At 47.6% G+C, this 21,525-nt stretch overlaps 2 protein-coding genes across 7 annotated transcripts in view; one reads left to right on the top strand and one right to left on the bottom strand.

Annotated features, from left to right (window-relative positions):
• The first annotated feature begins 2,294 nt into the window (after positions 1–2,294).
• Cimip2b (ciliary microtubule inner protein 2B) lies at positions 2,295–4,266 on the top strand. Of its 2 annotated transcripts, none has more exons than XM_026414669.2 (6): positions 2,295–2,378; positions 2,885–2,967; positions 3,054–3,271; positions 3,466–3,517; positions 3,592–3,789; positions 4,048–4,266. In XM_026414669.2, exons 1-6 carry the CDS (start codon positions 2,317–2,319, stop codon positions 4,134–4,136), a joined length of 702 nt encoding a protein of 233 aa, XP_026270454.2. In that variant the 5' UTR covers positions 2,295–2,316; the 3' UTR covers positions 4,137–4,266. The 2 variants fall into 2 exon arrangements, with proteins under 2 accessions (XP_026270454.2, XP_026270447.2); XM_026414662.2 differs by having other exon boundaries at positions 2,744–2,967.
• Positions 4,267–4,286: 20 nt separating this feature from the next.
• Rusc2 (RUN and SH3 domain containing 2) overlaps positions 4,287–21,525 on the bottom strand; it is a 57,630-nt gene continuing 40,391 nt past the window's right edge. For 4 of the 5 annotated variants that reach the window (XM_026414635.2, XM_026414626.2, XM_026414631.2 and 1 more), the window contains 11 exons: positions 17,270–19,366; positions 10,445–11,086; positions 10,050–10,235; positions 9,737–9,877; positions 7,804–7,880; positions 7,435–7,609; positions 7,239–7,344; positions 6,543–6,589; positions 5,289–6,120; positions 5,059–5,196; positions 4,287–4,974 (listed from right to left, as the gene is read on the bottom strand). In XM_026414635.2, the coding sequence (XP_026270420.2) occupies positions 4,773–4,974; positions 5,059–5,196; positions 5,289–6,120; positions 6,543–6,589; positions 7,239–7,344; positions 7,435–7,609; positions 7,804–7,880; positions 9,737–9,877; positions 10,050–10,235; positions 10,445–11,086; positions 17,270–19,298 (4,575 nt within the window). In that variant the 5' untranslated portion in view covers positions 19,299–19,366 and the 3' untranslated portion in view covers positions 4,287–4,772. The remainder of the gene's footprint in view (positions 4,975–5,058; positions 5,197–5,288; positions 6,121–6,542; positions 6,590–7,238; positions 7,345–7,434; positions 7,610–7,803; positions 7,881–9,736; positions 9,878–10,049; positions 10,236–10,444; positions 11,087–17,269; positions 19,367–21,525) is intronic. The other variant, XM_026414651.2, reaches the window with a different exon arrangement.

Raw genomic sequence — 21,525 nt, 5'->3', positions numbered from 1 at the left:
GCCTTTTAATTTAACTTTTAAAGTTATGATGTGTTTGGCTTTATGGAAAACAAAACAAAGTGGTCTCAACAATAATGAAATAAAAAGGTGCTTAATTCAGTGGCTCTCCATTACTGTCAAAACCTCAGGTGTTTTATTCTGTCAGCCATCTTTGATGTATTCAGGCCTTGTCTCCAGGTTAGCTTTCCAGGCTACCAAGGTTCTATCCTCACACTCCCAGAATATTTAGAGGCAGAAGTAGCCATTTTTTTTTTTTTTCGTGTGCACGTCTTTTTAAGAGCAAAGAAACTTTTCCCAGGATGCTCCCCCAACCTTGCCCCAGCAGACTTTCCCTCATATTGCCCAAAACACCAGAATGCTTCCCTAGTTATTGGCTAGGGGATCAGTATGGGCCTAAACTAATTAAGGCTGGCTGTCCCTGAAGTTCCTGGCCGATTGTTAGAAGGGAAATAGAAGTAGGGGATAGAAAATAGATAGAAACTTCGACCGGAAGTGTCTGTCATAGAATCTAAAGTCCTGGTTGTTAACATTGACAGACTTCTGTTATTCTGGGCTCTCCCCTCAGCTCCTACCTTCACTCTAGCAGTTTTTCTTAACTGTGAGCCAGTCTCCTAAATGACACATGCCAAGGCTATCCTTGGCAGAACAGTGAGGAATGTGAAATGTGTTCCTTGGGGCCCCGATATCCCCTGAGATGTCAGTGTTGTGCATGGTCAGCACAGGCAGTCACAGCCTGGGACTGGGAAAATGAGCAGTGAATCTAGTTGGGAAAGTGGCCAGCCCGGCCCTGACTCAGCCCAGAGCTAAGTTCTAATCATGCTCCTCCTTCTCTCTGCAATTTGGTCTTTATAGTGCTTTTTCTTCTCTTTGAATTTGGTTCATTTTCTTAATAAATTCTAATTTGTCCCTTAGTTTTATACTCCAGCGCTAACCTCAAAGCTCCTTCCCCTGAATTTCCAGTAAGAATACCTATATTGCCGGGCATGGTGATTAAGGGCATATGCCTGTAATCCCAGCAGCTGAGAGGCTGAGGCAGAAGGACTGCAAGTTCAAAACCAGCCTCAGGAACTTAGTGAGGCCATCTCAAAAACAAAATATAAAAAGGGTTGGGGATGTGGCTCAGTGGTTAAGTGCCCCTGGGTTCAATCCATGGTGGAAAAAAAAATCTCAAAACCATCAAACAAAAAAACCAAACAAACCCCAAAACAAAAAACCTATATCCACTGAATGTAAGACCATTGATCTTCCATGTGTCAGAAGCTGAGAGATAACAGCAGACAAAAAGAGGAAACGCAGTTCCGGTGGCTGTGTGCCACTTCTTTCACACATACTAGCTTACTTTATCCTTAAGTACGTCAGTAGGTTAGGTTATTTTAACCTTCACATATTGTTTAGGAATTCAGGTTCAGAAGAATTTACCTGCTCTGAGAGTTTGTGTACACTCAAGGCCACAAGCTATTATGAGCCCACATCTGCCTGGCCTCATGGCTATGTTCTTCTCTACACAAACATTTTGCTTTCAATATATATATATATATATATATATATATATATATATATATATATGGCCAGGGATGTGGCTCAGTGGTAAGAGTGCTTGTCTGACATGCACGAAGTCCTGGGTTCAATTCCCCAGTGCCCCCTCCAAGTGTACATTAATTTGTACCGTACAGCAAGAGTATAGAGTAGTGCTGTGTGCATTTGTAAACAGACAGTGGGGTTCAGACATGCCCCAAAGCCATGGAACTTAGCTTTTTTGAATGTGCACATACCACTCTTGGTATGCCAAGCAGAACATTGCATATTTGTTAAGGGGTGATTCAGATTATAACAGGTATTCAACAAATAATGCTTGTTAAACTACTTCAATGAAAAAACTTACTACCTAGAGTTCTCCGGGTTCCTTTTTTCCCCAATCATCTCCCCTCATACCTTTTCCCAAGGACCTCACTCACAGGGGCACCACAGCTATACCTCCTCAGGCCCTGATCAGACAGGGAGGCCTCAAGGAAGACTTCTGGTAGAGACCTAAAGGGCCCTAGAGGTTTTTGCCCTCCCACCTCAAGGCTTCCTTTTTCTCGGAGTGGACAAACTGGACTTCTCAGCCTCTTCCTTGCCTTGGGTGGCTTGTCCTGTGGCAGATACCGGTGAGCCCATTCTCTGGCTCTGCTGGCCTTGGCTCCCACGAATCATCACATTAGTGCTACCCTACCCCCTCCTCCTCCAGCTCCGCCTCCTTCCTCTGGCTCCACAGCCTTGGACACAGTACACAGAAGCTCAGCAGGAAGGGAAACAAAAGGAACTTCCTGGGTTCCCATGGCTGTGTCCAGCAACTTCATCCCAGGACTCAGTCCTCTGAACCCTCATTATATCCCAGGGTAAGACTTCTATTCAGAGTACTCCTCTGCTGGCTTCTGGGACTTAGATATAGGAGTTGGGTCACCTAACCCTTGGGGTCAAGTGGATGTATTGGTTTGAGAGATCCAAGGTATCTATGGTGCTAGGCAGGGAGGAAAAGCAAGAAGATGCAATAGCTGGGTCTGTCACAAAGTACTATGTTGTATTCTCCATGGGAACAGCAGAGAAGTGGGACTGGAAGCCCAGGCAGAGGCCTTAGAAACACCTGCTCCAAATATCTGCACAGCCAAGTCCAGAAATATCAAGGCTTTAGAGGGTTCTTCTGTCATTGGGGATGGTGAGGCAGGGGGATTCTGGAGGTGAGTGGGTGGGTCCTGTGCTACAGGTACACTGGACATTGCCCACTACTTCGGTTCAGCATGGGCCAGACCTACGGGCAGCTGACTGGTCAGCTACTTCGAGGCCCTCCTGGCCTAGCCTGGCCCCCTCCCCACCGCACACTTCTGCCTCCCATTCGTTCTCCAAGATCTCCTGAGCTTCCCAGGAAGAGCCTCCCTCCCAGGCATGGGCATGAAAGGCTCAGCTCCAGCATGATCCCTGGATACACAGGTTTGTATACCAGCCTGAACAGGGGCTGCCATCCCATAGCATGTGTCCCCAGTACTAACATATCTTCCTTGTTCCCTGCACACCAGGTTTTGTACCCCAGGCACAGTTCATCTTTGCTAAGAACTGCAACCAGGTTTGGGCTGAGGCTCTGAATGGTTTTACTCAGTGGCATGGTGGGCAGGGGAGTAAAAAACTGTCAAAGGAGGCCAAGGGGGAAAAAGACAAGGAGAAAGACCAAGAGCCAATGTCAGAGTTAGAGCTGGAGGCAGAGAAGAAGCCAGAGCTGAAGCGGGAGAAACAACAAGTAAGACCAAGAAGACTGGTGAGAAGTGTTGTGGGGTGCTTTTCCTTTGCGTCCAGGCCGGGGGTTGACCATGGGTAGTGTGACTGTGGGTACAGGGGTCGGGGCTTGAATGCCCATGTTCCTGGGAGCTTGTGTAAGAGAACAGGGGCTTAACTTGACAGCATTATTTTTCTTCTATCAATTTCCTTCGAAAGGCTTCCCCCTACTCCATGGATGATACAGACCCTCAGAAGTTCTTCATGTCAGGTAAGGAGGTGGATAATGACCAAAAGCATGGGGAGGCCTACAGGATGTCTAACTCAGTGTCCCTATCCACTCAGGCTTCACTGGCTATGTGCCCCGCGCCCGCTTCCTCTTTGGCTCCAGCTTTCCAGTGCTCACCAACCAGGCCCTGCAGGAATTTGGGCAGAAGAACTCACTGGGCAGGGCCCAGAAGGATTCTAAAACTCTGCCCCCGCTTCCCAGGACCTACCTTCAGAACCTAGGTCTTCTCCCTCACTATGGGGGCTATGTGCCAGGTGAGACTAGCCTGAGGGAGGCACCGTGAACTGGAATGTTTATGTGTGTGGGATGGGAGGGGGCATGGCTTGGAAGATTAGAACAAATGGGGGGATCTTGGATCATATGATTCAGCTTTATCATTAGACAAAAAAGGAAACTAAGGTAGCTCACAGGGCAGAGTTAGGACCAGAGTTTGGGTGGTCTAGGCAACCAGCTGAGAATTAAATGGCTTTCAGGCTACTGGCTATATATGACAGACTCTCTTGGCCACACAGGGTATAAGTTCCAGTTTGGCCATACGTTTGGGCATCTCACTCATGATGCTCTGGGCCTCAGCACCACCCAAAAGCAGCTCCTGGCTTAGGTACCTGGATCTCAAGTTCGCCCTTCCTTTTCATTCTATCCCGGCCATATTTTTGGAAGAAAAGAGTTGGTGGGCAGGGGGTGGGGGAGTGGGAGCACAAAGGAAATGGTTTGGAGGCTGAGCACCTTTTTTATTAATAGGTGTAATAAATAAATAAATAAATACATAAACAGAAGCTTGGGCTCTTCCTCCCTCTTCTGACGACCAGGCACTGGTCACAGCCTATTTACAGCTTGAGGGGGCTTAGGGATCTGGCCCCAATACTGTTACATATTCTTATTACCACCTTGCCTAGGGAACCCTACAGATGGCCTTCTAGGTCATCTCCTGCCACAGGTACTTGCTTTGTCTATGTAGACCCCCAGAAGGGTTGGCCCAGATGGGCCAGGGGAATCCTGGCAGCCCAGTGCTGCACCCCTTCCCTCCTTTCCTGGGTAGAGGTGTGGGCGAGGTCACTGGGACAGTTAAAGGGGAGTAATTAATACTGAGCACAGGGAGCAGGTGCCAGCACAGGGATATGTGGCCCCCAGCTCTCAGTCTACTTTCTGTAGCCAAGTCAGAGGGCTTGGGCAGGGCTCTTGGGCTCTGAGTCTGGGGTTGATGAGGGTCCCTGAGGCCACCAGCATGCACAGGGCCTCAGTTTTGGCTGCTTCCAGGGGTTGGACTTGGAGTTGGGGTCAATGTCACGTAGGCCAGAGGCACCAGGCCAGTGTCAGGGCCACGGCTGCAGCGCAGCCAGTCTCCTCCAGCTGGCCCCAGCACCCGCAGGATATCTCCCTTGCGGAAGCTCAGCTGTCCTGGGCCTGTGGCCAGATGGTGGCACAGAGCCTGCACCTCGCTGGAGAAATAACAAACGGAAGTCAGAAAAACCCCACTGATAGTCAAACCCAGCTCCCCAATCCTTCCATTTCTCCTAGCTCACCAGGGGGGCTTGGAGGGCAGGGCTGGAGAGTGTGGCTCCTGCAGGCTTTCCTTGGGCTCTGTCTCGCGGCGGGCACCCATAGTCTGTGCCACTCGTTGGAACATGGACTTGTCCAGGCTCAGCCAGTCCGAGGGCAGCCTAGGGGAGAGCAGCCAGGCTCTGTCTCTGTCCATGCCCTGGCTTAGGTCAGGCTTCCCTACTCCACATCCATACTATGGGGAGGATCTCACCTGTTTGTGGGTCGGGCTTCCCGCTGAAGTTTTCGGGAACCAAAGAGGTGTCCCCACTTGATGCCCCCAGGAGAAGGCTCTGAGGTCCCTTCCTCATTTTCTGCTGGTGGGGCAGTGGGCCCCTCCCTCTCCCGACTGCGTCTCAGCTCAGCAAGCACAGAGTCTGGGGGGCTTCCCATCCAGAAGGGCCAGCCCCTCTCCCGGCCAAGGGCCTCCTCAGGGGCAGGGCAGGCCTCAGCCCCTTCCACTACTCCCTCTCGGGGGGGTGGAGCGTGGGGAGGCCCCCCACTTCCTGCTCCTTTCTTTTTTTCACTGCTGCTGCCACTGTTGCTATTGCTGCTACCTCGAGGGAACCTAGAACCCTCAGTGGAGCCATCAATGTAGACCTGGGAGCTTTGCATGAGCTGGTACCACCAGCCAGCCTGTCCACCTCGGGCCCACCTGCCATGGCCTGAGCCCCCAGATGTCTCTGCCACCTCTTCTGTCTCCTCTTCCTCGTCCTCTTCTCCTCCTTCTGGAGCACCTACACCCTTCACTCGCTCCCCATGGGCTACCCTGTCCATGTCTCCAGGGCCTTCCTGGCCACGGGCCCGGGCCAACTGCAGCGTTGAGTGGGCAGATAGTAGCAGGTCCTGGGACACCCGCAGCAGTTCCTTGTGCTGCCGCTGCTGTTGCCCACTTTGCAGCAACCGATGTTGGAAAAGCAAGTCGAGGTTGAAGGGCAGCAGGGCCAGGGGCTGCAGCAGTAGCAGCAGCTCCTCAAAGAGGCCAGGGCACACGGTGTGAGCTGCACTCAGGAAGCCCCAGGGATGGTAGTGGGTCTGGATGATATCTAAGGGAAAGAGAGGGAATGAGCAGAGCCTGACCTGAGTGGGACACTGAGGTGGAGCCACTACATGCTGCTGCCCAGCAGTGTGCTGTTACGGTGCACACCAGACCCCCTGCAGCGGTGCAGTGTACAAACTCCACTACCTGAAGTGACAGCTTTTGAATCTCAAAGAGAGGAGTTTCTGGTTACTCTAACTTCCAGACTTCCTGAGTCTCCTGTTGCCTACAAGGGTCTAAGTCAAGTAGAAACCAGGAGAGGACTTGGGTCGATGCCCAAAGCTCTGAGGAAGAGGCTTGTGTGGTCTGCGTGTACCCAACCCGCCCCCACCTCCAGCACCCGAAAATACAGTAATTTCTCCCTCTTTTTGAGTCTCTGAGGTCTGGCCTGTATTGACTTTGAGAGACATAGCAGGTTCTGGACTTTACCTTCATGGTTATAGAGGTGATTAAACCAGAACTCCAGGGACCGGATGCTGTAGGGAGACAGGTGAAAAAAATTGAGTCTTGTGTGGATAGAGCCAGATAATAAGGTACAAAGTACGCAGTACAGGGGTCAGATAGAGAGAGCAAATATAGGTGAAATCTCTTTCTATGGCCTGAATACTACCTAATTCTGGAAAGTCAGTGGGGACATGAGGAATGGGGTAGACATGTAGTTTACAAGTGAGTCACTTCCCCTAGAAGCCTGCACAAGACCCAAGAAGTCAGCGTGGCTACTAAGTGAGAGGACAGGCAGCCAAAGGGGGTGATCTGGGCCCATACCTAAGAAAGGATACTACTACTGCATGGGTTCTAAGGTGGCCCTACAGTTCAAGAATTTGGAAGCAGAGCTGGAGGTGAATGGATCAGGAATCACAAGATCCAGAGAAACCGAAGCCAATTAATTTCCAAATAAGCCACAATATGGATTTGTAAAAGCAGGAGGCCATGTTGGTGATCAGTATCAGAGGGTGTAAAGGGAAAGCAGTGCCTATTAAGAGGCTGTAGCCAGCTGGGAAGAAAGGAAGCCTGGGCCCTGGCACAGATCTACTCCTTCTATCTCAGTTGAGGGAGCTGGTTCTTGAGAGGAGGCAGAGCCCGACAGGGCTGGCTGTAGAGAAGAGCCTGCTGTTCCACACTCACTTGAGCAGGCCAAGAATGAAGGCATTGAAGCGCATTGTATGACTGGTGAGCTCTGGGAACTGGCTGACTTTGTTGTAGAGGCCATGCAGGACCTTGGTGGATGGGCCTGGGAGGAAGGCAGAGTTGGAGGTTACACAACTGACTTCTGTGGTCTTAAATTCAGTATGGGGTTCCAATATTGCCACCCAAAACTTACCTAGCTGTGTAGAAGCCTCAACTACACTCCATGGCATGTTCTTACGCTGCCCGATGATGACATCTAATACAAAGGACTTGAGCCCATCTTCTAGAATAGCCCGGACCGCAGGGCACAAGTACTTCAGAACCAGATGGCCTACATTGGGGCTCACTGAACTATTTCCCAGCTTTGCCTGCAGATGCAGTAAGGAAGTTTAGGAAATCATGTGAAGTCTGACCTTGGTTCTCTAAGTCAGCCCTCAGGGTTCCTTCTCCTCTTGCCATCCCCATCCCCGAGTTCCAATTCTGGGCTCTAAATGCAAGAAAGCAAGGGAAGAAAGCAAGAAAGCAGCATACAGGGTGAAGGTCTACAGATTTTCTTGCCTACCTTTACCCCAGGATCCCGGCTTGTGCCAAAATGGGCCACAATGAGGTCCACAGCTGTGTTAACAGCTTTTACCAGTCCTGCAAGAGAATTTGACAAGTCCTTGAACCAATTCTTAGTCGATCCAGTTGGAATGAACTTCGGTGTGGAAGGGGCAGCACTCCCACACTTACTCGCAGTGTCCCTGGGTCTCACGGAGACACCCAGTCCTTGCCTTTTTCTGTTTGTGCATGTTCAGGCCCCTCCTGTACTCCCTGTCCCACCCTGGTACTGAGAAATTGAGCCGATGAGTGCTCCACCACTGTGTCACATCCCCATCCCTTTTTTTAAATGTTAAATTTGGCAATGGGGTCTCACTGATTGTGGAGTCTAGCCTCAAACTTGCAATCCTCTTGCCTTGCCTTGCCTTTCCAAGTTGCTGGGATTATAGGTGTGCCCACCATGCCCAGCCCCTCATTTCTTTACCTCCCAGCCTGGGCCCAACTCAGTGCCACCTCTGCCAAGACCCTAAACCTTCTCACTTCCCAGCCTTTCTGATCCTGGATCAATTCTACTATCAATATCTGCTCTGAGAAAACAGGCCACTGACTGAGGATGCAGAAAATCCAGGTCCCTCATGTTGGTGCCAAACAAATGCACTTCTTTGGTATTTGCCTAGTTAGCACCCTCTGCTAAACCCTTAAGCTGCTGTGTCAAATGTTTACTGCACTTCAAGCCCTTGGATCTACTTCACACAGAGAACAGAAGCCACTGGTTATGAATTCCTTTAACTTCCCTCTCCCTCCAAAACTTATATTGGATTTGCTGGGCATAGTGACACACACTGTAATCCCAGCAGCTCGGAAGGCTGAGGCAGGAGGATCACAAGTTTGAGGCCAGCCTCAGCAACTTAGTGAGGCCTTAAGCAACTTAATGAGACCCATCTCAAAACAAAAAATGAAAAGGGCTGAGGTTGTGGCTCAGTGGTAAAGCAACCCTGGGTTAAATCCCCAGTACAAAACAAAATGAAACTAAGCAACCAACCAAACAAAAAATCCAAACCCTACAAAAAACAGTACATCAGATTTATGCCTCTTCCTTCCCTCCCCCTTATCTTGGAGGCAGTGGCTGTTCCTCTTCTTGCCTAGTTCTTTCTTCTCCCTAAGCTTTGGATCTCACCTGCCCAAGGAACTTGGGCAAGAAACTATAGTTTCATCTTTTCCTCCTTCCAGGCTTCTACCCTTTAGCCTGCAATTATACTCAATTATTTCCCCACCATCTCCCTGAAACTTCTCTTCTAATTCAGTGGTCACTTATTTGCCAAATAGGGAGGTTCCTGTCAGTCCTCATCTAATCAGATATCACCAACATGCTTCCAGAAGCTGCCAGGTCCTCTTGTCCCTTCAGTATGCCCACTACAGCACGTAGGCACTTATTACACAGTGATCTTCCTCACTATGCTTTTAAAAAATATTTTTTAAAAAAATTTATTCTAATTAGTTTTACATGACAGCAGAATGCATTTCGATTCACTGTACAAAAATGATGCACAACTTTTCATTTCTCCGGTTGTACATCCATTCATTCAATCATATATGTACCTAGAGTAATGATGTCCATCTCATTCCACCATCTTTCCTATCCTCATGCCCCATCCTCACCCTCCCCTTTGCCCAGTCCAAAGTTCCTCCATTCCCCCATGCTCCCACCACCCATCCCTCACTATACTTGGCTCAGTGAGGGTAGGGGCCAAGGTCTGGTGCCTAAGCATTTGAAAATGACACTTGCTCACTCACAGTACATGAACCTCTACCTCTTGCTCCAGTTCTCTCCAGGTCCTTCTCAGCACTTTGACTTTTAAGACAGGGAGATATTCTGGAGGCCTAGATAGTAGGGCAACAGACGTACATAGGTAGTGGCAGCAGAATCCCTGGCCTGAGCTGGGGATTGTATGTACCTTTCTTCTGAAGGAGGTCGATGGAAATGGCTTCTGAGTTGCCATCTGGGGACAGACAAAACTCAGCTGGAGGCTTCTCAGTCAAGGAAAAGGGGTCTTGCAAGTCAGGGCAGGTCAGTGTTAACGGCTTTACTACCTGACCTGTAAATAAGAGAAAAATCAATCCCAAACAACTCTCTTTCCAAGAGTTCCAGCTCAGTTCACTATCTTAGACCCTCTCTGAGACACATTCCTATGGAACTGATCCCTTTTCCAGCCCTTCCCAGCTGTGGCAGAGCCTGCCCTGGGTGTACTGGGAACCTTGCCCACACACCATTTAGTCGGCAATTCAGATGGCTAGCAGCACTGAAGGAACCAGGGAACTCAAAGATGGGGTTCCTGCGGGCCAGCCGAGCTTCATGTGGCCTTCGGTCTAGGCTCCCTGACAAACCAGGTGGCCCTAGTGGGTTCTTCCGCCTGTATTCCCGCCACTTGAGGGCTTGAGGGGATAGGTGGTTGGCTGGAAGCAGAAGATCAGCAGAAGAAACAGACAAGCCAAGAGTTAAAAGGAGACAGCATTTCATGTCCAACCAGTGGGCCCACTAAAGCCTCAGGGTTAGGGCGCTGGGGAAGGAGATGCAAATACTTCAACCCCTGAACCCAGGCTAGAATATAAGAAACCATTCAAAGGAGAGGTAGAATTGCTTGGGCTGGGGATGAAGTCCATACCATTACTGGGTCTGGAGGCCATGCTGCCCTCACCACCTCCTCGGGTCAGGCTTTCTGCCCGGCTGAAGCCAGATCTCCAGGAGCCCAGAGGTGGCAAGCTTCCTGTTCCATGGAGTCGGTATTCAGCCAAGGTCAGTATCTTCTGATCCTCCTTCTGTGGCTGCTGGGAGGTGGCAGGCCGGACGGTAGGAAGACAGGAGTGGTTCCATGGGGGCAGGCTTTCTGTGGCTGTGGCCTGCTCTGGAGGAGGGGAGCATGAAGTAGAGGCAGAAGAGTCAGTGCTGGGCCCAAAGGGGCCAGCACTCCGGATGGGGGAGTAGCTGCCCAGGGGTGATGGCCGTAAGGTCTCTGGCTCAGGCCCAGCTTTCCTGGCACCTCTGCCAGTGTTTCGGGGTGTGGACACCTGTGGCTCCCCTGAGGGAGCTGGGGCTGGGCCTGGAGCAGTGGGGACAGCCAGTGGGGCAGGCTGCTGTGCACGGCTGCAGCCAGAGAGGCTGTAGAGCTGGGAAAGGCTGTGGAGAGCCCGGGCCTTGGCCAGCTGCTTGGGGAAGTGGTGCTGGAACACGAAGGGCTGGATAGGCAGTGTGGTTGGCCTCTGCTCCTTGCTGTAGCGAAGGACTGGTCGGCTCTCAGCACCACCCCCTGTAGCAACAGGTATGGAGAAGGAATCAGACACTGAAACCCACCATGAAGAAAACACAGAAGCATAAACAGTAGATGATGATGCCCCCTGGGGAAGAGGGGCAGGACCTAGGTTGTTCGAACTGAATAGGGCAGGAGTCATGGGAGGGACACTGTTCCTTCTGTAACATGTTTCCTATGTTTTTATGATACTGGTCTGTTTATATCTCTTTGCTGTTCAATCCTTCTTCATTTTCTTCACTTCAAAGGTACATGTACCTTAAGACACAATTCTTATATCTCACTTCACACTTTCTCTCTTGCATAGAATAGCTTAAGTTCAGACTTTCATATAAATGACTCAGGAGCCCACAGCATTAACCTTGACTTCCTTGTTGATCTTTATATTCTTCTGATGTAGGGCTCTTTCACTAAAAATTTGCTACTTTAAAACAGCTTCCCTGATACTTTCTTCCATTTTTGTTACTGGCAGAAACACCATTTTTTTTTTCTTTTTTTGGTCCTGGAGATTGAACCCAGGAGTGCTTTACCAATAAGCCACAGCCCCAGACCTTTTTACTTTTTAAATTTTGACACAGGGTCTCACTAAGTTCCTAAGGACCATGCTAACTTGCTGAGGCTGGCCTCAAACTTGAGATCCTACTGCCTCAGTCTCCCAAATTATTGGGATTATTGGGACTACAGGTGTGCCACGCCCCACAGAAACACCGTTTTCTTTGTTTCTAAGGCCTAAACTCTTAAGAGTTAGAGTCACAGATTCTCAGTGTCATGTTATTGACTCATTCATCATCCTGTCTCCACTCATATCAGCTTGTTTCATTCTTGAGCAAATCACCATTTTTTTTTTTTTTTTTTAGTACTGGGGATTGAACCCAGGGCCTGTCATGTGCTAGGCAAATAAACACTCTACTACTGAGCTGCATCCCCAAAAGTTAGCAAGACAGGGTCTCGATCAGTTGCCAAGGCTGGCCTTGAACTTGCAATCCTCCTGCCTCAACCTTCTAAGCAGCTGGGATTACAGGTGTATATGACCACATCCTGAAAAATACTTCTTTACTTGTAGCAGCCCAAACCAGCCTTCCTGTTATCCTTCTACCCCCAAAGCTGCTCTTCCGTGACCCTGGCACTGGAACCTCAGAATCCACATCTGGGGGCTGGGGATGTGGCTCAAGCGGTAGCGCACTCTCTTGGCATGCGTGCAGCCCGGGTTTGATCCTCAGCACCACATACAAAGATGTTGTGTCCACCGAAAACTGAATGAATAAATAAATAAACCTCTCTCTCTCTTTAAAAAAGTCTTGTCATCTCTATAAAAAAAAAAAAAAAGAATCCACAGCTGTTCCCTCTGCACAAGCATGTTGATGTCTTGTTCTTTCAGTCAGTCTTCAGGTCAGAAGACTTCATGGGGTTCAGAACTAAACACAGAACCCCAGGACCATGTTTGTGTATATACTACATGCCTAAGAAAACAGAGCATGTGGTGGACCTGTGAATGAACACAAGGTGGCGCCACAAACATTTTCAAAAACCCTGGGTGTGGCTCACTGAAAGAGTGGCTCAAAACTCTATTATAAATAGAGACAGGACTATATTCTTACTTGACAGTTAGCATTTTAAACTTTAGAGACATTAAGTCATTTGCTCAAGTTCATAGCCAGAATATTGTCTAGGCCAGATTCTGACTTTGGGGTCTAAGTTCTCTCCACCACATTACACTACTCACAATGTGAAGTCAGCCTGGTTTTCCTACACCTCATCTCTTTTACATCAGTGAGTCATGATGGATGGGAACCACAGCCCCATTAGGGAGGTGTTTCAGAAACATGCCCTGGGGACATTTTCAAACTATATCCTCCCACCTTCCCAAGTGTCATTCTCCCTTGCTTACTTTGTTCTAGCCACACTTTCCTTCTGTCCTTACAAACTAATTTCATTAACACCTTGTTGCCTTTTGCACCCGTGACTGTGACTTCTTTCTTCCTAAAATCTCACTACTCAGACATCAACTCTAATATCACTCCTCCCAGTAAGACCTTCTCTGACCACCCTCACCCCTCTGGCAGGTCACTCTGTCTCATCACCCTGTTTCTTCTTCTTTTTAGCATTTTAATATCATCAGAAATTATTTTTGTGTATTTATTGCCTATTACTTTTTGTAAAAGCCCCAGAAAAGTAGGGATTATACTGTTCTTTGCTGTATCCCCAGGGCCCAACATAGGGCCTGGTACATAGTAGGTACTGAATAGTTGAATGAATCCCCAGTTTTGATTCATGCCAGTTTCACTGCATTCACAATCACTATACATAAATCAGCTAGACTTTTGAAATAATTTACCTTATTTTATCTCCTGTGGTTTCTAGTGACCACAGAATAAAGTCAAATGATCTCAGGTGAGTAGGTGCCTGCACATGGCATAAATCAGGCTGCTCTTTCCTAGGACTTCCATACTTACCGTCCTTAACTCTGTTCTCCCTACCCATCCCCATTTCCTTCTTTCCTTTCTTTTTCTCTCCCTCCCCACTTCCTTCCCTTCTTTTTTGGCACTGGGAATTGAACCAAGAGACTGTCACATGCTAAACAAGTGCTCTACAAATAACTATGCTCCCAGTCCTTGAAAAAAATTGAAAAAAAAAATTTGAAACAGGGTCTAAATTTCTCAGGGCAGCCTGCAATTTGTGATCCTCTTGCCTCATACTGGCAAGTAGCCAGATTACAAACCTGCCCTTCCATGCCCAACTCCATCCCCATTTTTAAGCACACTGCTATCTCCATTGGGAACATCATCCTTCTTTCTACTTAATCACATTTCAAGGCTGAGCTGATGCTGACTATCAGATTAGGTCTTCTCAACCACAGCTTTATTGCACCAACTACACAGAGTATGTCTGAATTAACTATTTATTCCTACTCTTTAAAAAGCCTCCTTATAATGCCCCAGGGTGTGAATTGGGGAAGGAGAATCAGATAAGAAGGAGGCCCACTCTGGGGAATGTGTCTCATTTCTCTCAGGGAATATAGAGAGCAGGTTTTATCACTTTTCTATGTGATAGTCCTTAAGAAAATTAGAGACAGAGGCTATATTCACTTGAATTTATTGTTCTCTGGGTGAACAGCCCAAGTCTTCCAGTTTCTTCTTAAAATGTAGTGCCCAGAACTCCATGGAACACCAGTAAGCACTCATTGGGTCAGAAGTGTGGGGGAACTATCAGCTCTTCCCACTGGAATCTATGAATAAATGTAAGATTTTAACTTTGAAAAAAATTATATATATATTTTGTAGTTGTAGATGGACTGAATGCCTTTATTTTATTTATTTTTGCTAAGGATCAAACCCAGTGCCTCACACATGCTAGGTGATTCTCAGCACCACATAAAAACAAATAAACACACAAAAAAAGGTATTGTGTCCATCTACAACTAAAAAAATAAATAAATAAATAAATAAATAATAAAGGTATGGTGTCCAACTACAATTGTGTGTATCAAGTCAGGATAAAAGCCCTATGGTAGGTTACTAGAGACTTTAAAAAAAATTTATATTTTAGTTGTAGGTGGACACAATACCTTTATTTTGAATGCCTCTCTTTTCTCTGACCAGACTTTTCATGCTCATGGAATGCCAGCCACAGCATCTCACTAGATACACCCCCAGACATTGTAGTCTTAAGAAAAAGTGGGTTCCAAATTGCTCTCTCTGGCCAATCCCTGAACCTGCCTCTTCCCTAAGACCTCCTTGTCAACTCTGCCCCAGGGCAGCTGTTTATGTATGTTTGGGTGTGTGCAGTCTTCTGATGGGCTGAGATCCCCAAGAGCACAGGTGACTTTTTTGAAAACACTCTTCTTTTTTTTTGTAGTGCTGGGGATCAAACCCAGGGCCTCACGCATGCTAGGCAGCTGCTCTACCATTGAGCCACACTCCCGGCCCAATACTTTTAACCCCTTTCCTTTGAGAAGCCAAAAGACCCAACCTAAGGCTGCAGTGCGGCTGTGGGAGAACTTGTTCCCTTTGTATTCCCCCCTCTCCTTCCAAGCTCTCTGAGATCTGGCTTCTGCCCTCAGTACTCCTACAGTTGCTCTCAAGATCTGTCCGCATTATCTTGTGGTGATTTTTCTTTTTCACTCTCTTATAGGTTTTCTTCTATTTTCTGGCAAAGTCATCTTAAGTCAGCCCTGCCCTTCCAGCACTAGGGATTGAACCCAGGGTCCTCTACTACTGAACTAGACCTCTAGAACTTTTTATTTATTTTTTAAAATTTTGTTATAGGGTCTTACTAAGTTATTGAGGGTCTGGCTACATTGCTGAGACTGGCTTCAAACTTGCAATCCTCCTGCCTTGACTCCTGAATCACTGGGTTTATAGGCGTGCACCACCACACCTGGCTTCACCTCAATCTTTTTTTTTTTTTTTTTTGTGGTGCTGGGGAATCGAACCCAGGGCCTTGTACATGCGAGGCAAGCACTCTACCAACTGAGTTAATCCCCAGCCCAATATCAATCTCTTTTGAAGGTTGCTCTATTCACCCTTAAATCATTGTGTCCCCAGACCTTTATCCTTGTTGGCTTTGTAACTCCACACATTCTTCCTGGATGCTCTTATCTACTCACATAGCTTCAACTATTTTTATTCTGCAAACTTTCCAATCTATATGGTGGTCTCTCCTGATTTCCATGGAGACACCCTTTCAGTCCATTGCCCATCCAAACCACCAGTGAACTTTAAAATTAGACTTAGATCTAAGCAAACAACAACAACAACATTAAGAACAGTAACAAAGCTACTTCCCTGATTAAAATCCTTTAGTGCTTCCATTTCCATCCTACAATGGCTATACTGAATTACTACTGTACTTGCAATTCCTGCGACACATCAAGCTATTCTGTGCCTTTGTGGTTTTGTACAGACTATTCCATGAGCCCAGAACATTCTTAAAAGTCTCCACAAAACCTAATGCTCATCATTTTTCTAGATTGGGCTCAAAAGTAAACTGTGCTAGCCATCCTCCCCTGACATTCCATTCTGATTTAGATAACCCTCTCTCTGACCAGCAGCATATACTGCCATCTTTGCATCTGAATGATCTGTTTCCTTCCTTAGTTGGATTTCCTTGAGGGCAGATTGTCCTTCTCATTATTTCTGTCACCAGCACCACCTTAACACAAAGGCTGATATAAAATAATAATACTTAAAATACAATAAAATGAATAGGGAAAGGCTGGCCTAGGGAGGCTAGGTCACAGGTTCTTTCTCTTTTTTAATTTTTACTTTTAGAGACTGGGTCTCACTATATTGCCTAACTCCTGGGCTCAAGCAACTTTCCTGCATAAATGTACCAAGTGCTGGGACTACAGGTGCGTGCCCTGGTCCCTAGCTTAAATTTCAAGTTCTTAGGGTAGCTCTAATAATTGATAAAGAATGGACTCCACTGCTATCCAGTGTGGTTTTCCTGTTGGACACAGCCTTTGGTTGTCTCTTAAGCACTGCAAATTCCTAAATATCCAAAATTGAACAACTCCTTTGTCCTTTTTTTTCAATAATTCTACTTCTGTTTCTGGGCTGGGGTGTGGCTCAGTGGTAGAGTGCTCACCTAGCATGCATGAAGCACTGGGTTTGATCCTCGGCACCACATAAACGTAAAATAAAGATATGGTGTCCACCTAAAACTTAAGAAAAAATATTTTTTTAAAAAAATCTACTTCTGTTTCTAATCCCTATTCAGGGTACCATCATCTTTCCAGTCATCTGGGTTGAGAATCACAATCTTATGAATATTTTGTTTCCTAATACATCAGTATCTAAGTCCTGTAGATTTCATCTCTTCAGTGTGTGTGGTTTTTTTTTTTTATTTTTTAACTTTTTTATTCGAATTTGTTATAAAGGCCTTTTCTTTTTCTTTTTTGGTGGTGCTGGGGATTGAACCCAGGGCCTTGTGCATGCAAGGCAAGCACTCTACAAACTGAGCTATATCCCAGCCCTTCAGTGTATTTTTTAAGCCTCTCTCTTTTTCCCTCTGCCCCCCACCCCTGCTGCCCTCTCCAGGGCAGAAGGATATTGCCCTGAACTGGAAAGATAATAGATCTAGCCTGAGGAATCCCTCATGGTATGGATGGGATGGTTGTTGGGGACCTATCACAAAGGAGGTCATGCATGTATCTTGGTATTCTCCAGCCTCTGAGTTCCTTACCGTCAGCTCTAACTCTTGCATCCCTCTGGGTATGGCTGTTGGCTGGGCTCCCAGGGAGAGCAGACCCTGGATCCATCAGTGGGGCCAGGGGAACCTGCCCAGTAGCTCTGAGGCCAGCTGGTGGAGTCTCACTGGACTGGGGGCCCTGACAGACCTGAGTGGACCAGGGCTCTGGGCCAAGTAGGTCTAGGCCTGGCCCCAAGGGCATGGGTGGAAGGCTATGGCTACAGCGAGTGCCCTCATCCAGTGGGTCCACCTTATCTTGCTGGGCTTCTTGGATGGGTGAGAACTCCTGGGAGGAGTCCCCAACGCTCACCCGAAGTGGTGGGGACCCAGAGCTTGCAGTTTTCTTCCGGCCCTTGGCTAGCTCAGCAAAGGAGGTGACCCTCTTGGGTGGGGAGCTGGACCCAGCCAGGGCTGCAGATCCCTCACTCAAACGTACTGGGCAACTCAACATGCGTTCCAGTGAGCCCAGGCGGACAGGAGGGCTGCGCTCAAGACTGCGGTCGTAGCTTCGAGAGCGCTGACGTCCAGTGCTGAGGTTGGGGGGTGAAGTATTGGTGTACACTTGCCCCTCGAGCACAGTGGGGCCCATGGCAGCTACTGCTTCTGTGGAGGAGCCCACTGTCTCTTGTTCCTCTGGCTGAGCTTCTGGCTTCTGGAAGAGGTAATACTCAGAAGGCTGGCTGGGGCCTGGGTCTGGGCCAGGGCCTGGTGGGGGGCTTATCTTGGTGTGTTCCTCAGAGCAGCTAGTGATAGAAGAGCCAGCTGGGCTTGGGGATGATTGGGAGGACAGGTCACAGGTGACGAGTTTATAGTAATTTTGTGTGGCCACAACAAGACGGGCCTGGCTCTGGAAGCAGGCTGTGAGGTCAGCCACCGCTGGGCAGGGCTCACAGTGTGGGCGGTAGGAGTTACAGTTGGCATCAAGCTCAGGAGATGAGGTGTGAGGACAACCACAGCCCACTTCCCTTCCTCCACTTTCAGGGTGGTGGGACTCACAAGACATCTTAGACTCAGCTGGGGAGGGATGCAGGTCCAGGTAGAAGGCGCCAGGGTCTGAGTGGCTGCAAAAGGAAGAGTCGCTGCAGGACTGTGGGGCTGAGTTGAGATTGGCACGGGAGTTGCCATGCATCTTGTTGTAGAGGGCGCTGAAGGTGACCAGCACACCATCTGAACTGTTGCAGGAGGAGTCACTGACATAGCCCATGGACTGGTCAGCTGCCTCAGACTGACTGGATGTGCTACTGCAGCGGCAGTGCTGAGCTCCTGAGCCAGAGCGCACAGGGTTCCTTGGGGATTCATCTGAACTAAGTTTCCATTCCTGGTCAAAGGAAAAGCCAGAGGTGTCACTGGCTCCCCCTCCACTGCCACTTCCACCATGTCCCCCACACTCATCCAGCTCCATGGTTTCTGTTTCGAGCTCTGGCCGGCAGCAGTGGCTAGTGCTGCACTGCTGAGTACCCAAGGTGGTCACTGGCTCCTGTTCTTGTCCCTCCACCACTCCAGCCCGACTGCGTGTTGTTCCCCATGGCCTGCCCCCTCCAGGGCCAGAGGGTGGTAATTGGAAAGAAGATAGATGGAAGGTGGGCTGGCTGGTGCTGTGCAGGTGGAAGGACTGCTGGGTGGCACTGTCACCAATGCTGTCATCATACAGGTCCCCAAGTCCCGGCTCACTCACACCCTCCTGCAGCAAGAAGGGATTATGTCGTTTGGGGACCCCAGAGCCTCTTCCATCCCGTCCTCTACTTTTGGTGCTATCTGCTGACCGTGTAGATGCCCCTGGAGTAGACTGCAGATTGTTGTATAGAAGGGAGTCAGCTTGTCCCAAGTCTTGGTCAGGCTGGGTGATGCCCAGCTCGGGTGGGCAGAAAGGATTAGGTCTTGCGCTTCCACTATTTCCACTTGCCCCTCCACAGCACTGCCTGTCTGGAACTTGACAGTGCACTAGGGGAATATGGTGCACGATGAGGGTCTCTCCAGTCAGCTTTGGGGGACTATCCATTCTGGAAAGTTCGAACAAGGGCATCAACAGCACCAGACACTGCCCCTGGAGCCCAGTGGGGCAGAACACATTTCATCAGGAGAGCTTGGCACCTGGAGAGAGAGGGAAAGAAAGGGAACCTAATGTCACCTTCCTGGAAGTCAGGGACAGCCCTTCCCAACAGTATTTTCAGTGGAGAAGAGTCCAGGAGGAAAAAAGGCTCTGGGTCAAGATGAAGCCTTGATAGCACAGCCTGATAAGGCAGGTGGGAACCCCATCATACTTTCTGCACTGCACAAATCCAGGTCCTGGGGTCCCTCTTCATTTTAAGGTCACCATGCATCCAATTGTGACAAAAGACCACATATAAAGATCTGGGGATCTCAGGGACAGCTCTTTCCTCTTCTCTTGCAAGGACCTCGTTCTGAACAGTAAACAATGACTAATTCTGCATAGTGACATAATTAAGGGAAAACCATTTAGGATGTCTGAAAAGGTCCAAGACACAGAGGGGATACAGATATGCCTCACACAGAGCTCAGCATTCAAGTTTATGGACAGGCGGAGAAATCAAGACCAATACATTATATAGTCATAGCTATAAATTTGTAAGAAATGAATATATTTATTTTGTAGACTGAGTATTGAACCCATTGGCATTCCACCACTAAGCTATACCCAGAGCCCTTTCACAGGCTGCCCTTATATATAAGGAAGTCAGTTTGAGATTCAACTCCCTCAGCTTCCTGAATAGCTGGGATTATAGGCATGTGCCACCATGCCCAGCAAGAAATGTATTTTTAAATATACTATATTATTTGACCAAGTAGCTGTCACCTCTGACCCCCTTCTCTTCCTAAGAATCCCAGAATACTTGTCCTTCTCCTCTCTAATGACTATGAATTCTAATATTCACACTACTATACTAGAGCTTCTTGAGTGTAAGCTGAAGTGGACCTTAGGGCGACTGCAAGTATGGTTGATGCTGGCCTCTTCCCTCCTCCATGGGGGTGGGGACTATTTTTATCTCTTTTGTTTCACTCTATCATACCATTAAACAAGGCTTGGCACACATGATGGGCCTAATATATTTATGATATTTGTCTAAGGGTACAGACCTCCTGAACCATCCAAATTCTGCTAAGTTTGAGCCCAAAACTTTCACTACTAGAATTCCCTAGAAAGTCTTTCTTTCCAAGTTCACCTCTGATACCTTGAAGTTCTCTCTTGTTCAAGGTTGCCTGGCTCCAAGGACACAGAGTCTATTCTGAGATTCTCTGGTCTCTTGGCTGTACCATGGCAGAGTGGCTTCCTCTAGTTCCAGTCTCTGTACCTCCAAGTGCAGGTCCCCACAGTCTTCTCTTCACTTAGACTCCTCATATATCATTTTCCCTGATTCATTCATTTCTTTTCTTTCCCTTTTTATTCCTATCATTTTCTTTTTATTTACTCTGAGTCTAAATCCCCCACTATCTTTCTTTTATTCATCATTTAACTGAACCCCTGATATGGATTTCTGAAGATTTCTAACTCATTTTGACGCAGGGCCACAGCTCTTCATGAAAAGTACAGGAAAGAGCAAGTAAGTTACACATGCTCAGGGACATGAACAAGTCATACTTGTTAAAGAAAAAATGCAAATGGCTAATAAATATATGTGTGAGGGAAAATTATAATAAAATATAATTATTTATGTTAAATTAAATCATATTAAAACTAAGAAGCAAGTATTTAGATTCTTCCTCCTCCCTTTTCTGAGAGGAAGTCTTCTCTGTTGGACTCCAAACCCTTGTATGTTGACTTGGGTTATGAGGTAGAGATAAAGGAAGGCAGAAACCAGAGAAGCTAAACTGAGTTACAAGATTATGAGTTACAAAAGAAGATATACAGTAAATATTTGTTATTTTGAATTAGGTGATAGTTTCTTAGGACACCAAAAGCAAAAGTGATAAAAAGAAAAAAACAGATAAAGTGGATTGCACAAAAATTAAACATCTTTGCGCTTCAAAGGATACCACCAAGAAAGTGAAAAGCCAATTCATTATATGGGAGAAAATATTTGCGAATTATGTATCTGATAAGATATATATCTTTGAAAGGCAAGCACTCTACTAACTGAACTATATCCCCAGCCCGAAAAGATATATATCTTATATATCTTATCAAAATATATAAAGGACTTTTACAACTCAACAGATAACACAGAGAATGTAGCTCACTGGTAAAGCACTTGCCTAACATACCCAAGGCTCTGGGTTTGATCCCTAGTGCC

The sequence above is a fragment of the Urocitellus parryii genome, chromosome 4, assembly GCF_045843805.1.
Source record: "Urocitellus parryii isolate mUroPar1 chromosome 4, mUroPar1.hap1, whole genome shotgun sequence".
In the NCBI taxonomy this organism is placed as follows: domain Eukaryota; kingdom Metazoa; phylum Chordata; class Mammalia; order Rodentia; family Sciuridae; genus Urocitellus; species Urocitellus parryii.
This window is presented reverse-complemented; position numbering and strand designations above follow the sequence as displayed.

Coding starts and splice junctions, on each gene's coding strand:
- Cimip2b (XM_026414662.2), top strand. CDS start 2,317: ATGGCTGTGTCCAGCAACTTCATCCCAGGACTCAGTCCTCTGAACCCT. Junction 2,968..3,053: donor CATGATCCCTGGATACACAG/GTTTGTATACCA, acceptor CCTGCACACCAG/GTTTTGTACCCCAGGCACAG. Junction 3,518..3,591: donor TCAGAAGTTCTTCATGTCAG/GTAAGGAGGTGG, acceptor CTATCCACTCAG/GCTTCACTGGCTATGTGCCC.